Raw genomic sequence first — 15,803 nt, forward strand, 5'->3', positions numbered from 1 at the left:
TTATTATTTTTAACATTAATTTTTTTTGATTATTAATATACTGGCATAGACTAATCATATAGACTGCGGAAATAATAATCAAATAAACACTTTATTTTGGCAGGCTTTGCATAGATAGAGATATATGCATAGAGATAATGACATCTACGAAAAGGTAGCAATGTGGTGATCTAATATGCCATTAATATGTGATTTAGCTTGGAGTACATGGGTTGAAGGAGAGGAGGAAGAGAACCGATATCATAACTAAACTCACTTCCTTGTATAAATTTTTTTGATAATCATTAGTATTTGGTATTTGAACATATCCAGATGCATTGTTTAATTAATATCTTTAAATTCAGTATTGATCTGTAATATGAAAATATACTTACTTAATGAGTTAATAAGGAACATCAATAATTTATACTTTTCCATGTATAAATTATTGAAATAATGTAATAATAGTATTTAAATGTAGCAGTATTGCAAAGTAATTACATCTAGTTATCTAATCTAGCTAAACATAATTTAAATCTCTTTTAAATCTCCTTTCCACGCTGGGTGGAAAAGGTCAGTGTTCGAATTCCATCAATGATACAGGAAACTTTTATGGGCTCTTTTTTTTCACTCTGCAGCTGAGTTAGTAAATCTTAATCAGAGATTTGGGTTTTTCATCCAGCAAAACAGGCAAATTGACAGGAGAATGCATACATTTCATGCAATTCATGAACATAATACACTTAAGAAGATGAATATCTGTGTAGATTTCCTCCAAAACTCTCCTTATGACCTTGAATAATCCTCCATGGGTCCAATCATTGACTGAAGGAATTTCTAAAGGCCTCTTCAGTTGGGACCACATTTAGATGATCTCAGATGGATTAAGCTGGTTTTCCCCTTGTTAGTTATTATGGGGTTTTCAGGCTACACAATGTGCAAATTGACCTGTGAACATACTTGTACAGACAATATGATTGTACAGGGCAATATGATCTATGCATCTGATACCCCTACAACACATACCCTAAATTTTTCATAGACAGATTTCTCCTGAATTGAATTTCTTCTGTGATATCTCACTTTTACTCTGTTTTGCAAACCTTAGTTTCTTTTTCTGCTCCTAATCCTTATTGTTATCTTCATCATTACTCTATCATTTGAAGCCAGTTATGAAACCCATGCTCTCCATTCTAGCTTACACCACATTTTTTATTTTGGAATTTAATAATAATGATAATAATGATGACCAAGAGCCACCAACACCAACACCACTTGAAGTCAGCTTTGCAGAGACACTGACAATTGCTCAGAAAGAAAGAGGAAGGGGGCCTAATAGACCTCATCGATTAACAGAAAACAGCGATTGCTAACCTGAAGGATTACTTCCAGAAACACACAGCAGCACTCCACCAGGCCATAAGGAAGATAGACAAGCAGTATACCCCACTCACCCTAAGTGAAGAGATTGAAGAAAGTGTACTGTACTACAAGTACGAACCCTAGGCTGTACTAGAGACCTCAACCCACAAGCTGTACTGGGACCATGCCATAATAATGGATAAGACAATCCCACACAACAGACCGGATATAGCCCTCATGGACAAGAAGGTTGTTGTATTTGGGTTTTTTTGGCACAAGGGCCTATTGGGTCATATTGTGCCTGGACAAGAAGGAAAAGGCTACCTATCTGATTGACATAGCTGTACCCAACACTGGCAACCTGCAGAAAACCCATGGGGAAAAAATCAGGAAGTACATGGACCTAAGACAGGAGATCAAAGAGATATGGCACATGCAACAAGTAACGATCATCCCAATCATTGTGTCAACCACCGGTATGCCGCCAAAGGCCCTACATAACAGCTTAGCGGCAATAGGTCTCCCAGCGAACATCTACAAGGAACTCCAGAAAGTTGCAATCCTGAACATCTGTAGAATAGTCAGAGAGTTCCTCGATCAACAGTAACACCAGACATAACAACAACCACCCTCTGTACTTGGTAACAGTACCCGAGGTGGAACCCCCCAATCAGGGAGAAATAATAATAACAAGGCTACCTGCCTGATTGACATAGCGGTGCCCAACACTAGCAATGTCCAGAAAACCCATGAGGAAAAAATTAGGAAGTACATGAACCTGAGACATGAGATCAAGGAGATGTGGCATATGCAAGAAGTATCAACCATCCCAATCATTGTGTCGACAACCGGTATGGTACCAAAGACTCTACATAGCAGCCTAGCAGCAATAGGTCTCCCAGAGAACACCTACAAGGAACTCCAGAAAGTCGCAATCCTGAACCCTGTACAATAGTCAGAGATTTCCTCGACCAACAGTAACACCACACATTACAACCACCCTGTGTACTTGGTAGCAGTACCCGTCACAGAGTGGAATTCCCTAATCAGGGAGAAATGATATAAAATCAACAACAACAATAATAATAATAATGCACCTGTATATAATACTTTATTAATTAGATTGAGCTTTCTGAAATGGCAACCTACTACCAGCCAGGTTCAGATCCATCAATTTGATGTTTAGTACTCTGCCTCTTCCTTCTTCTGTTAAAGCTGGTTAATTAAATTGCAAAATTCATCCTTGCATCCCAAATCCCATTTGCTGCTTTACGTTCCATTGTATGGCCATTCCCACCTGGCATAACGAAGCGATGCAGTGTGTGCCCTATTTGTGGCTCCAAGGAGATTGTACAGCTTCTACTCCTATTTGCCCAATCTATAAAGGAAGCCATGCAGCATTTTCCAAAGTATGCGACCTTTGGAAAACAGGAAAAAAATAGAGAAATATAAAAAAAAAGTAAAGTGCAGCCATTATCAACCCACTGCAGGATGGAAGCCTCCTCAACAATTCATGCTGAGGGAAATGGACCATAATCTGCCACGCTGGTCCAATGTGGGTTGGCAGATCGACCGTATTCAGCAGCCAGGGGCTTGAACCCCGGTCTACTCAAAGAGCGTGTGCTACTGCACTCCCGCTCCTGCCCACTCGGCTACGGAGGCCCCTGAGAAATATAAAGTGGAGCATAAAGTTACATTTCCTGAAGCAAGAAAGCAAGTGCTGTTAAGTATGCCTAGCCCATAATATGCATCTGTCCCGAGAAGCATTTGCTCAGTTGCCACACAAAAAGGTTTTTTTTTCCTAGAATTGAGCAGTTCTTTTTCCATCTGGGCCAGAACTGTGCTAACATCCAAAAAGAACCTTTACAGCCAATGAGATTAGCAATATGCCAATCAGTAACCGAACTGGTGCTCTCTTAACCTTGCCCAAAACAGCAAAATTAACTCTAGTTGAAGACCAGGATAAAGTAAAACCACATAATAGCAATGTGGAAATTGATTCAACCAGGGGATGATGACACATTACCCAGAATTACAGTAAATGCCACTATTCACGGGGAGGGTTATGTTCCTGAGAAATGGTGCGAATACTGAGTTATGGCACCCATAGTAATAAAAGGGTTCTGTTCCAAAGTATGAAATATATAAGAAAAACTAGTCTAAAATTTTGTCTATGTATGTATTACAGTATATGTACCTACATCATGTTGTAGTGAAATACAAGCATAAGGTATCAAAATGAAAATAAGAAACAATTTAATATTAAATGTAACATTTATTAGAAATTTGTCAAACAAATCTTTCAAAAACATATCAAGAATATGGATTGCTGGGTGAAAAATAATTCATAATCATAGTTTGTTTCTTCATTTTTTTATTGAGCTCCTTTTGAATTTCTCTGTAAGGCAAGAGTAATTGTTCTAGGTTTCACATTGATATTTTAACCTTTCAAACCAGCCTTTTATCCTGCCAGTGCTATCATCATTTTCCTAAAGTGTTGATAAAGGTGTTTTTCCTTTTCTTGAATGATGAGTGAACTTAATGTAATTTTATTTTGAGTTCGGCCTTCTATCCACAGATTTAAAGCTTTTTATTTTTTCTAATTTAACATTATGAGTTACAGAGCAAATTTTTGAAGCAACTAATTAGTGCATTTTCATAGATACTACGGTGGATTTTTTCTTCCGATTTCTTAATTGATTGTACTGTTGACTCATTGATTTTATAATGTTTTGCCAATGAGACACTTTCACCATTAGAAATTTTGTCTAATAACTCATTACTCACTAATGTCATTACCTTCTTTGATCTTTTCACAATTCCCTTGTTATTCATAGCCATATTTTTGTAGGAGTGAGAAAAGAATTGTCCACATTAAAGTCACTTTCTTTTAACCGTTAACACACTGCAAAATAGTAGATTTTTCACTTTCGTAAGCATATAAATTAAAAGCAAATGACGAAACCTTCCATGACAAGCGCATAACACATGCTAAACAAGGATTAGCGGGAAACATCCCTGCTCGCGGTTGTGTCATACCTCTCTTCTCCACCCACTGAGCCCTGTTTTGACTGGGCAAGATGATTTTTGCCACTCGCATATTTTTAAGGTGGAAAATGTTCACAGCACTTTAAAATTCACATTTTTTTTTAGGTTTCATTTTTTATGAAATCAGTGACTGCGAATACACATAGCACGAATAGCGAGGGTTTACTGTTTATACTCAATTGCCACTACAGTGGATTTTGCTGGTGCTGCTTTTGATCGCCTGTGGCAGCCAAGCATCCTCAGGAGGCTTAGACATGCCAAAACTCTTCTCAACCTTTACAGATGCATTTCCTCATACCTCAACCAGTGGAAGATCATGCTCACCTCCAAGTACCAGCAAGTCTGCAGGCTGGTCACCCGGGGTTGTCCTCAGAGCTCGGTCCTTGGACCATTCTTTTGGTCCGTTGTCTTGGATGAGTTCCTGGAGATGGATCTTGAGTGTGCTGCATCTTTGGCCTTTGCAGATGACTCAGTTTTACTTCATATAACTAGTCTTCATATAACTTATATATAACTTCATTTTACTTCATATAACTAGTCTTGGTTATCTATGCTTGTTCTCGATCCCAGTTGGAAGTCAATGCCAATCTGGCCCTCAGAAAGCTCCAGAGCTGGGCCTCCACTGGCTCACTATTGGTGGCGAGAAAACCAAGTCTATTTTGCTCAAGATATCACTTCATCTAACCAGATCACCAACAATAAAAATCAGTGGTGCACCCATAAAATTGTTCCCTGAAATAAAGTACTTAGGCATCATCCTTGATATGAAGTTGACATTTTACCTGCATCTCGTTTATGTTACAACCAAAATTAGGAAATACATGGCACTGATTTCCAGAATTAGTAGGGCAGACTGGGGCCTTGCACTTGCACTAATTTATGAAACCATCTTCTTGCCAATTGTTTGTGCTACGGTGCGGCAGTGTGGCAGAGCCAACATCCAGTGAAATAAAGCTAAGTTGGATTCAATTCAGAGAGTTATGCTCCTCACAGTTACTAGAGCCTGTCGCACTGTAGTATGCCGTCCCTTCAAGTCCTCGCAGGATATCTACCCCTGTATCTTGAGTTGATCAAGAGGACTATTTCAAAGACTGAAGAGAGGTATTCCCTCTGAGATCCTTGACATCCAACTTGATCTGGACAACGATCCCAAAAGAGAGAGAAAACATATTGCAAACAAACTCGTCGAATTTTGGCAAGACGCATGAGATAACACAAGCAAAGGAGCTATTACCAAACTTTTCCTACCTTCTCTTTCTCAAACTTACCCAAAGTCTCCTCCCTGGTTTCCACCGGGCCTCCAAGTAACTTTCTTGCTTAGTGGACACAGACCTTTCAGAAAAAAATTAACAGATCTTGTCATCGAACAAAACCCACTTTGCATGTGCGGACAACCTGAAAGCTGGGAGCATGTAATGTACTACTGTCCTTATTATGAGGATTAGAGGATTATAGGACAAGACCGATCACAAAAACAAACGAAAATCTACACCATCAGGAACATCTTTTTCTTCAAGATGAGCTTTACTATCATGCCCTTACCAAGTTTGCTCAATCAACCTTCCAACTCGGACGTACTAATCAGACAACAATCTCCTAGGCAACAGTTCGATAGTAGTACAAAGGGAATCCACATAAACGCACTGCAAACCTCTATGGGGTAGGATAAACTACCCCATAGAGGTTTAAGTGTACAATACGCTGCAAACCCCATCTGTGGTGGGATTAACTTCAAATCCTGCTGACACCTTCGGGTGTGGGATGACTTTGCACCTGTATACTGGAAGGTGGTTCAGGTACTACAAACACCTTTGGGTGTAAATGCCATATCGCACCTCTTTGCAGGGTAACTGTCACCCTGCAATCTTATTTCTTTCCTTGGCCCTAGGTAGGTGGGCTCCAACCTTCATTCCCTCCCTACTTCCCCTCTCTTTAGCTATCTCCCTTGTTTTCTTTCTTTTTTTTTTTTTGTTTATAACTTGGTCTCTGTCAGGAAGCTCAGGTTACCCTGGAAGAGGCCAGCCAGAGTATTATGGGCAGCCTGGCTCAGCTCCCAGTGGTGGTGGTGGTGATGGGCAGTGTGGGGTCCTATTAGGAGTCCTGCAGCCAAGAAGCCAGTGACATATGAACAGAACATAACACTACTCTGACACAAACTAGACATTATACTTTTTCTGGCTTTTACAGAAATTCTGTATTTCTTCACAAAGTACCATGGCGCAGATGTGGGAAACCACCAGTGATGCCTTTCACAAAACACTATGCCACTATGTATATGCTAATGATACCACAGAAACAACTCAACCTTTCCCAGAAATGAAAAATCAGAGAAAGCAGACTGAAGCCTTCTCATAAAAAACAGTCAAATCAGTCTTCCTCGGTGAAACCCAAACAATGAACAAATTCCTACAATGGAACTGTAGAGGATTATGCAGTAATTTTGATGACCTGAGCGATTTACTTATTAAAACTAATGCAGTAGGTCTGTGCTTACAGGAAACCATTCTATCACCACAAATAGGCCTGACGTAGCTGTGTGGTCAGGAGCATGAATGCAGTAGCACACTCTCTTTGAGTTGCCCATGGTCCAAGCTTGTGACTGCTGAATACGATTAATGTTTGTATTGTTTGATTTATTGTAAACTCCACTTGCCTTGTGCTGGAGTATAAACAAGGCTGACTCACATTTAAAAATTACACTATGTTTAGGTGAGACAGGGATTCTGGCACGCCTGTTCATGGAGGGGTAGCTGTTTTTGTCAAATCTACTATACTGTCAAGACATCTTCAACTACAAACCTCCTTAGAAGTTGTAGCAGTTCAGATAGCAATGGGAGTATCGTTAACCCTTATATCCATTTATATCTCACTGAATTATCCTTGCTACCAGGCTGTGATAACCTTATCACATAACTGTCACCATCCCTTGTGAGGATCTTCCACTGTGGATAGAAGAGGCTGACTAATTGAGACATTTCTGAATAACCATAACCTGATTCTATTAAATTTTGGCTCTCCAACTCATGTTCAACTACCTACAGGTACTGCATTAGCCATAGACTTATCTATCTGTTCAGCATCTCTTTTTCCAAGCATGGAATGGTCAGTGCTAAGAGATCCATTCCACAGTGACCATTTTTCTATTATCATTTCAATTCAAACACAGGTCATGTCATGTTCTAAAAGCTGTATTTCTTGGAATTTTCACAAAGAAGAATGGAAAGACTATTCCACTTGTGTCCTACTCAATACCTAATATGTACAGCATCAACATCTTGATGATGTAACTGATCACATTTCCAACCATATAGTATCTGCAGCAGAAATTTTCATCCCAAAATCCAACCAGTGCAAATGTGTATGCCAAAATCACTGGGGGAATGAAGATTGCTCCAAAGTGAAAGTAATAAAAAACCAGGCTTGGAAACACTTTCGCAAATTCCCAGTACTGTCAACCTAATTGTTTACAAAAAAAAAATTGGAGCTAAAGCAAAACAAATTAAGAAAATAACAAAATGTGACTTCTGGATTAAATGTGCCTCAATTATTAAAAAAATTAATTATTGGGGGAAAAAATACAAGCTGTCAATGGGAAATTTCTACTGCTGCAATCTCCAATAATACAATGGAAAGGGCAAGACCTGTCCTCCCCTACTGACTTTGCAAATGCTTTAGCAGAATCTTTTTATACCATTTCTGCCTTTTCCTCTTATGTGACCTCCTTTTAATGCATTAAAACTGATGAAGAATGTCATAAATTGAATTTTTAAACTAATCTCTCACTTCCCTACATCCGGCTCTTTACTCTAGCTGAGCTTGAGAACTCCTCGAGTAAATCTCCAAATAGTGCAGCATGACTGAATGACGTTCACTACAGTATTCTGAAGCATCTATGTGAAGCTGATCTAGGCATATTATTGCTCTTTTATAACTGGATCTTCTCAGAAAATACCATATTATTATTATTATTAGCCATATGGTGCAAGGAAGCCTGAGGCTTATGCTGCACCAGCCAAAAAAAAAAAAAAAAAAAAACCCACATTACCCTGAGAGAGAGAGAGAGAGAGAGAGAGAGAGAGAGAGAGAGAGAGAGAGAGAGAAAATCACCAAGAAAGAGAAGAATATCCTCTATCATGGCATCATTCCTATATTTGTGCTATACCAAAGCCAGGTAAAGATCCCTGTCTAGTTCAGAATTATAGACCTATATCATTGACAAGCTGTTTGGGCAAAATGTTTTAAAGGATGGTGCCCAAGAGGTTCACCTGGATTCTAGACTCCCTAAACCTTCTTTCTGATCACCAATTTGGCTTCTCCACAAAAAAAAACAGGCCTCCCCTAGATTTACTTATCAAAATTTAAACCAACATACATGAGACACGAGACAATATGAGACTAGATATTGTCATGAGACTATATCTGTCATGACTAGATATTATATCTGTCACGACTAGACTATATCTGTCATGAGACTAGATATTGTCATGAGACAATATCTAGTGATGGTCAATCTAGATATTCAGAAAGCATTTGACACTGCTTTGCATCATGGTATCATTAAAGATATGCATCAGTAAGGCCGAGAGACTACTTCCCTCAAATAATTCAGAACCTTTTAAAGTTACACATCTTAAGTCTGATAACAAAACATGCCAAGTGGAACCTTATTTGAGATTTGAGTCAATAACATACTGGAAGTCAACATACTGGAAGATATTTTAAAAACTATTGAAGTATACATGTATGCAGATGACCTCACCATATCCTGCAAGTCACAAAGTATGAACACTATCGAAAGACAGTTACAAATTGCTCTAGCCTGGACTTCGCACAATGGATACCATCTTGCTGAACAGAAATCCACCGCCAGTCACTTCTGCAAACTATGGTCGCTTCATCCTGATCCTGAGCTAAAGATATATAATGTGCCAATTCCTCTTGTTCATACTTTCGGTTTTCTTGGCCTGATATTAGATAGGAAACTGAACTTTCAAGTGCTTGTGACGCTGTCATCATGTCCTGCTTGGACTAGGGCTCTCCACTGTATGACTCTCCGAGGAAAAGTACTTTAGAGCGATTAAACATCATCCACCACAGTGCTTTGAGAGTTCCTCTAGGGATTTTCAGAACCTCCCCAGTTCAGGCTCTTTACACCAAAGTCCACTAAACCTCCCTTACATTTCTGCAGGAAAACATTATTTCTGCTGTATGCTACAAAAATCCGTAGTCTTTCCTCTCACCATAGTTGGAGCTGCCTGTACAATACTGAATTGGAATCATTTTACATTAGTAAACCAAATGAAAACTGACCTTTTCCACTTAGACTGAAGGAACTGGCTCAGTCATGGAATATAGAAATATATAGAAATCGGGAATGTATTTCAGGACATGACACCACCAGATACACCTTGGACAAATGTTCTTGCAATTTATTATGATAACTATTTTCAACAGTGGGTATTGCACAGTTACATGAAACTCACTCTCTTTCTAACTCAGAGGCCTGTAAAATTTTTACAGATGGATCAAAAACTGAGACCCAGTAGGTGCTGCGGCAATCTTCCCTTCATTCAACACTTCTGTCTCATTACCATTAGAATGCAGTATCTTCACTGCTGAGCTTTACTCTATAAACTTAGCTCTGGATCAGATTACTGAACTTTTATTTACGCCTGCTTTAATATACAGTGGCTCACTCAGTACTGTCTCTGCTATAAATAGTAATACCAACTCCTCTTACCCTTTAATAAAACAAATACATTCTAAGTTACTTGCTTGTAAAAAGAGACAAACCAAACTGCGACATTCTGCTGGATCCCAGGACATTCTGGAATAACTGGAAATGAAAGAGCAGATTTTCAATTTCCATATACCAATTACAAACACATTATCCCTAAAGCATGTTTTAAGATCTGGTCACTAATCTAGAGAGGTTATCCAGGAAACAAACTTTACCGAATAAAACCAGAGCGAAAGCTGTGGCTCTCTAGCTTCCGGAAAAGCAGGCAAGAAGAAATAATTTTAGGAAGGCTAAGGATGTACTTACCTCGCCCTCCTGTATCTATATTTAATGAATGACAGCACTTCCCAATGCACATGTCATATACAACTGACTGTTCGTCATTTATTAGTGGACTGTCCCCACCTTCTCAATATCTGCTTAAACACCTTTAACACAGTCGTCACTAGCATTATTGCAGATTCTTGGAGATCATCCTAACAAGAAAGACCTGTTTACATTCCTAAATTGCATAGGAATATATCATTAAATATAACAGTTATTACAATAAAGTTAGCATTTCATATTAACCATTAGAAAAACACAATATGGCTCTGGCAACCTATGTGTCATTAAATTCCACCTCAACAAAAAGAACGTCAGCTTTTTGATGATTTCTTTGCAGTAAATAGTGATAATAAATCATAATCGTAAATTAAAATAAATATGGTGAATCATTCTTAAAGAAGTCCTCTTTAGTTATTTGCTCGCTTGAACTAGTTTTTATTTCATACATATTGCTATTCTAACTTTTTTTGTAGTATGCATTTTTTAATAATAATAATAATAATAATAATTACTATTATTATTGGTATATAAATTAATAATCATAATTTTAATAATAATAAAAATGCAATACTATTTTTTTATTCATCAAAAGAATTTGTTTACAATAAATAATAATAATAATGCTACATTTTTAAAGAGGTTGTTTAATATTATTTTCTAATAATATTAATATATTATTACCACTATTTCCAGAAATAGCAGTGGAGCAAAAGAACTTGAAGCTGCTAGATTAGCTAAAGAAACTTTACTTCTGGGCCTTGCAGATTGTAATGTTCCTCTGAGGTGTGTTTGCAAAATTTTATATTATTATTTTGATTTTCAGTACAGTTCCTAAATTTAATGCTCTACTTCTCCCATAGTAATATTAACATCAATATACAAAACTAGTATTTCTATTTGGATAACATTAAAATGGAAACACAGTCACGCACTTGGATTTTAGTAATTTTGCAATGCATTTTCTGGTCCACCCTCAACCTCATAATGTATTCATATTTTACAAGTATGAATTAATATTAATTCATACTTGCAAAATATTTAACTTAATAAAGTAATGATCTTAATAAAGTTTATTTAACCCTTTTTTGGTGTTTAATAGTTATTTTTAATTTAATTTGTTCCCACTTTTATATTATGCAATTTAATTTCCTTAAATTTCATAATATAAATATAATATACAGTTGATTCCAGTTATTTGGGACACATCAGGACTAGGGCATTTTGGCCCAATTAAGCGGCTGCCCCAATTATCTGAAGTTTCACAAAAAAAAGTTAAAAATACAATGGACCCCACTTTACAATTGGTTCACTGTACAATCAAATCACGTTACTATGGACTCGCCATAGTAAAGTACCGTTCACTATACAATGTGTAGCAAACGCCGGTCATTGTGATCACATTTGTGAATTGAATTTTAATTCTATTAAACAGCAATTCTAATTAGCGAAAATAGGAGGAATAATATTTACAGGCTATAAAAGTATTAGCATTATTAGCATTAGCATTAGTAGAGGCATATGATGCAAGAAAGCAAGCTTATTCAGCATCAGCCAAAAAAAAAAAAAAAAAAAAAAAAAAACCCTCTCCCATTTCACCCCTCCGTTCGTTCGAAATACCTGTCCAGTTGAGCTTTAAATTTGTTTAGGCTATCAACTTCAACAACAAGTGATGGAAGGCGGTTCCACCAACCAACCACCCGCTGGCCAAAGGCAAATTTCCGCACATCTATCCGACATCCGTCCTTCCTCAGTTTGAATTTATGCCCTCTGAGGTGATTATTCTGAGAAAGATGAAGAATCCCATTGGCATTGAGCATGCTCAAACCATTCAAAGCCTTATACACCTCTATCAGATCACCTCGCCGGTGCCTAGTCTCCAGACTCTGTAATTTGCAAAACTTAAGCCTTTCTTCGTAAGAGCAACCCTTTGTTCCATTTACTAATCTTGTTGCCCTTCTCTGTACCCGTTCCAGCAGCTCTACATCCTTCTTGAAATGAGGCCTCCAGACCTGTATACAGTACTCAAGATGTGGCCTAACAATTGCCTTATACAAGGGAATAATCACCTCCTTATCCCTGCTAGAAAAATTCCTGTATATCATTGACAAGACACCATGAGCTACTCTTGCAGCTCGTCTGCACTGCTCAGAGAACTTCATATCTGCCTGCACAATTACCCCCAGGTCCTTTTCATTCTCCACCACTGTCAGTGTAGTACCGCAGAGTTGATACATTGCTCTGGGGTTACTGTTACCCATATGTAGTACTTTACATTTGTCAATGTTAAACTTCATTTGCCACCTCTCAGCCCATCTGTTCAACCTTTCCAGATCCTGTTGCAGCAGCATAGCGTCAGTAGTGTCCTTAACGACCCTGCCAACCTTTGTATCATCTGCAAACTTAGACATTAAACTTGATATCCCATCATCAATATCATTCATAAACACCGAAAACAACAATGGACCCAACACTGAACCTTGAGGAACTCCACTAATAACATTAGTCCACGTTGAGCAGTGTCCATTGATTACCACTCTCTGTCTTCTGCCACTCAACCATCCCCTTATCCATAGCAGCAATTTGCCTCCAATGCCACACTGCTCCAATTTGTGCAGCAGTCTTCCATGTGCAACAGTATCAAAAGCCTTTCTAAGATCCAAATATATAATATCAAAGTTATTCCCTGCATCCAGTTCTTTTGTGACTACATCATAGTATCCAATCAAATTGGTCAGGCAAGACCTGCCCTTAACAAAACCATGCTGCGTCTGAGCTATAACTGAATTCTTGTCTAGATGATCCTGCAGTGCTTCTTTAACCAGTGCCTCCATTAATTTACCTGGAACAGAAGTTAAACTAACAGGTCTATAATTACTTGTGTCAGCCTTTGATCCTCCTTTGTGAATTGGGGTTACATTTGCACATCTCCAGTCTATGGGTACCTCCCCTGAGTCCAAAGAAGCTCTCATAATTATGGCTAGGGGTTTGCATACTTCCTTTGCTGCCTCCTTTAATATAACTGGATAGATCCCATCCACCCCAGGTGCCTTTTTTATGTTTATCCTCAACAATCTCTCCTCCACTTTCCTCTCAGTTATTACAAAATCATCCAGCTCACTGCCAATGTTTACTTTACCTACATCATTCTCCTTCCTGAATACCTCCTCATGCGTGAATGTAGATGCAAAATACTCATTTAGATTGTTAGCCACCTGAGCAGGATCCTCAACTGTTGAACCATCAATATCCAGTGGACCAATCTGATTCATCCCTTTCCTTCTCGAGTTCAAGTATGTAAAGAACTCCTTCCTGTTTTTCTTTGCATCCTTTGCCAAGGATTTTTCGTAGTCTGCCTTTGCCTGCCTAATCTCCTTTGTGACTTGGTTACAGACCAACTTATATCTATCATAGGCTTCCATGTCACCCATTAATTTGTATGTATCCCATGCATTTTTCTTCTCTGCCACATGTCTCAATAGTCCATCTGACATCCATTTAGGCCTAAACCTTGAACAATATTTCTTAGTTGGTATGTAAAGCCTGGTAGCCACCAAGATTAGTTCCTTGAATGCTTCCCATTTTGAGTTTGCTGTTGGTAACATCATCAGTTGGTCCCACTGTATAGAATTTAAATACTGTCTCAGACCATCATAGTCGCCTTTACGAAAACAAAAACCCTTCCCTTTACCTCTGATGGTAGTTACCTCCTTGATTAAATCCCACTTCAACACACTGTGATCACTGCCACCTAGTGGTTCATTTATCTGCAGGTTCTTAATGCATGAAGAATCACTACTGATAATCAGATCAAGAGTATTGCTCCCTCTTGTTGCCTCACGAACATGCTGATGTAGAAAACAATCATCCAATAAATCCACAAAAGCCTTGCTAGTGTGCGAGTGAGCAACCCACAAATTCCAGTCAATATCTGGGAAATTAAAATCCCCCATTATAAGACTCTCTGATTTACTGGCCCACTCTATTTCCCTGTACAATATATTATTATACTCATCAGAGTCATTAGGCCTATAGCACACTCCTACTCTCAATTTTGATTTCCCTATGCTTATGTCACACCAAACTGACTCGACACTGCCCTGTCCATCGATGTCAACTGGCTTCACTTCCTTTGACTTTATGTGTTTCTTAATTAATAGCATAACCCCTCCTCCCCTCCTGTCCTGTCTATCCTTTCTATATACATTGTATTCCCCAAATTCCAGTTCCGCATTACTTATATCTGTGTGACACCACGTCTCTGATATCCCAACAATATCTGCCTTTGATGTTTTGAGCAATACCTCAAATTCATCAAATTTATTTACCAAACTCCTAGCATTGGTGTACACGCAGGTATACATGCACCTGTTTCTATTCTTAGCTACCCTAACACAACCCATGTGTTTACTTGTAACGCAATGACTACCAGCAGTCTCTGAAATATCCTGCATCTTGTTTTTTAGACTTCTGCTCATTTGAATAGAAGCAGTGCAAGAATCACTTCCACCTCTGCCAGTGGCTACTGTTAATCTATTAGTCCTTGTATCCCCCCCAACTAGCAGTTTTCCGACCCACCTAACACTGCCTCGACAGCATCAGCAAAAATTCTTGCACCCTTTCTATTTAAGTGTATCCCATCCCTGTAGAAGCAATCTCTCCTGTTAACAAGTACAGTCCAGGCTGAAAAAAATTCTACCCCTTGAGCCTTGCACAATCCCTCCAGGGCCGAATTGATCGACAAGGCTCTCATCATATACTCCCTCCTATCGTGTCTGGGCAGAATTGCAGACACTTTCAAGTTCAACCCTAATTCACGGCTTTTTTTCAACAGTGACCTGTACTTGCTAAGTAATTCCGCCGGTCTCCTACTCTTAATATCATTAGTGCCAACGTGTACAACTATATCACCTTTTGTGCCCTTAAAAGATGATATCCGCTCTACAACGTCATCAACCTTTGCCCCTGGCAGACATACCCTGGTCCTATTCCACCTATCCTTTTTACAAAGCATGTTCCCCGTTTCCCTGACAATAGAGTCACCAACAACTACTAGTTCCTGTGGGACCAGCGCATTCTGCCTAGGGGGCTGCCCCTGTGTTGCCTGATGATCAAGTGCAAGCTCTGGCGTTGATGTGGGCAGCTGAGAGCTTGATGGGCCCCTCAATTTATTTCCTTCGAGGGCATCCACCCTGTCCTTCAAGGTCTCATAAAGGCCCATAACAACGCTGAGTTGTCGCCTGATTTCCTTGCACTCCTTACATCGTGCACACACAAAGACATCCCCCTTGGCAGTATCATGTCCCGTACCCGACTGCTCCGCAAACATCAAGCAAACAGTGCATTTTAA

At 38.9% G+C, this 15,803-nt stretch overlaps 1 protein-coding gene across 1 annotated transcript in view; it reads left to right on the forward strand.

Annotated features, from left to right (window-relative positions):
* LOC150083027 (DNA-dependent protein kinase catalytic subunit-like) overlaps positions 1-15,803 on the forward strand; it is a 164,091-nt gene that overhangs the window by 31,057 nt on the left and 117,231 nt on the right. Inside the window, exon 4 of the mRNA XM_090378360.1 lies at positions 11,150-11,239. Coding sequence (XP_090234486.1) covers positions 11,150-11,239 — 90 coding nt within the window. The remainder of the gene's footprint in view (positions 1-11,149; positions 11,240-15,803) is intronic.

This window comes from Mastigoproctus giganteus, chromosome 7 (assembly GCF_048544385.1).
Source record: "Mastigoproctus giganteus isolate SK-2022 chromosome 7, ASM4854438v1, whole genome shotgun sequence".
Classification (NCBI taxonomy): Eukaryota; Metazoa; Arthropoda; class Arachnida; order Uropygi; family Thelyphonidae; genus Mastigoproctus; species Mastigoproctus giganteus.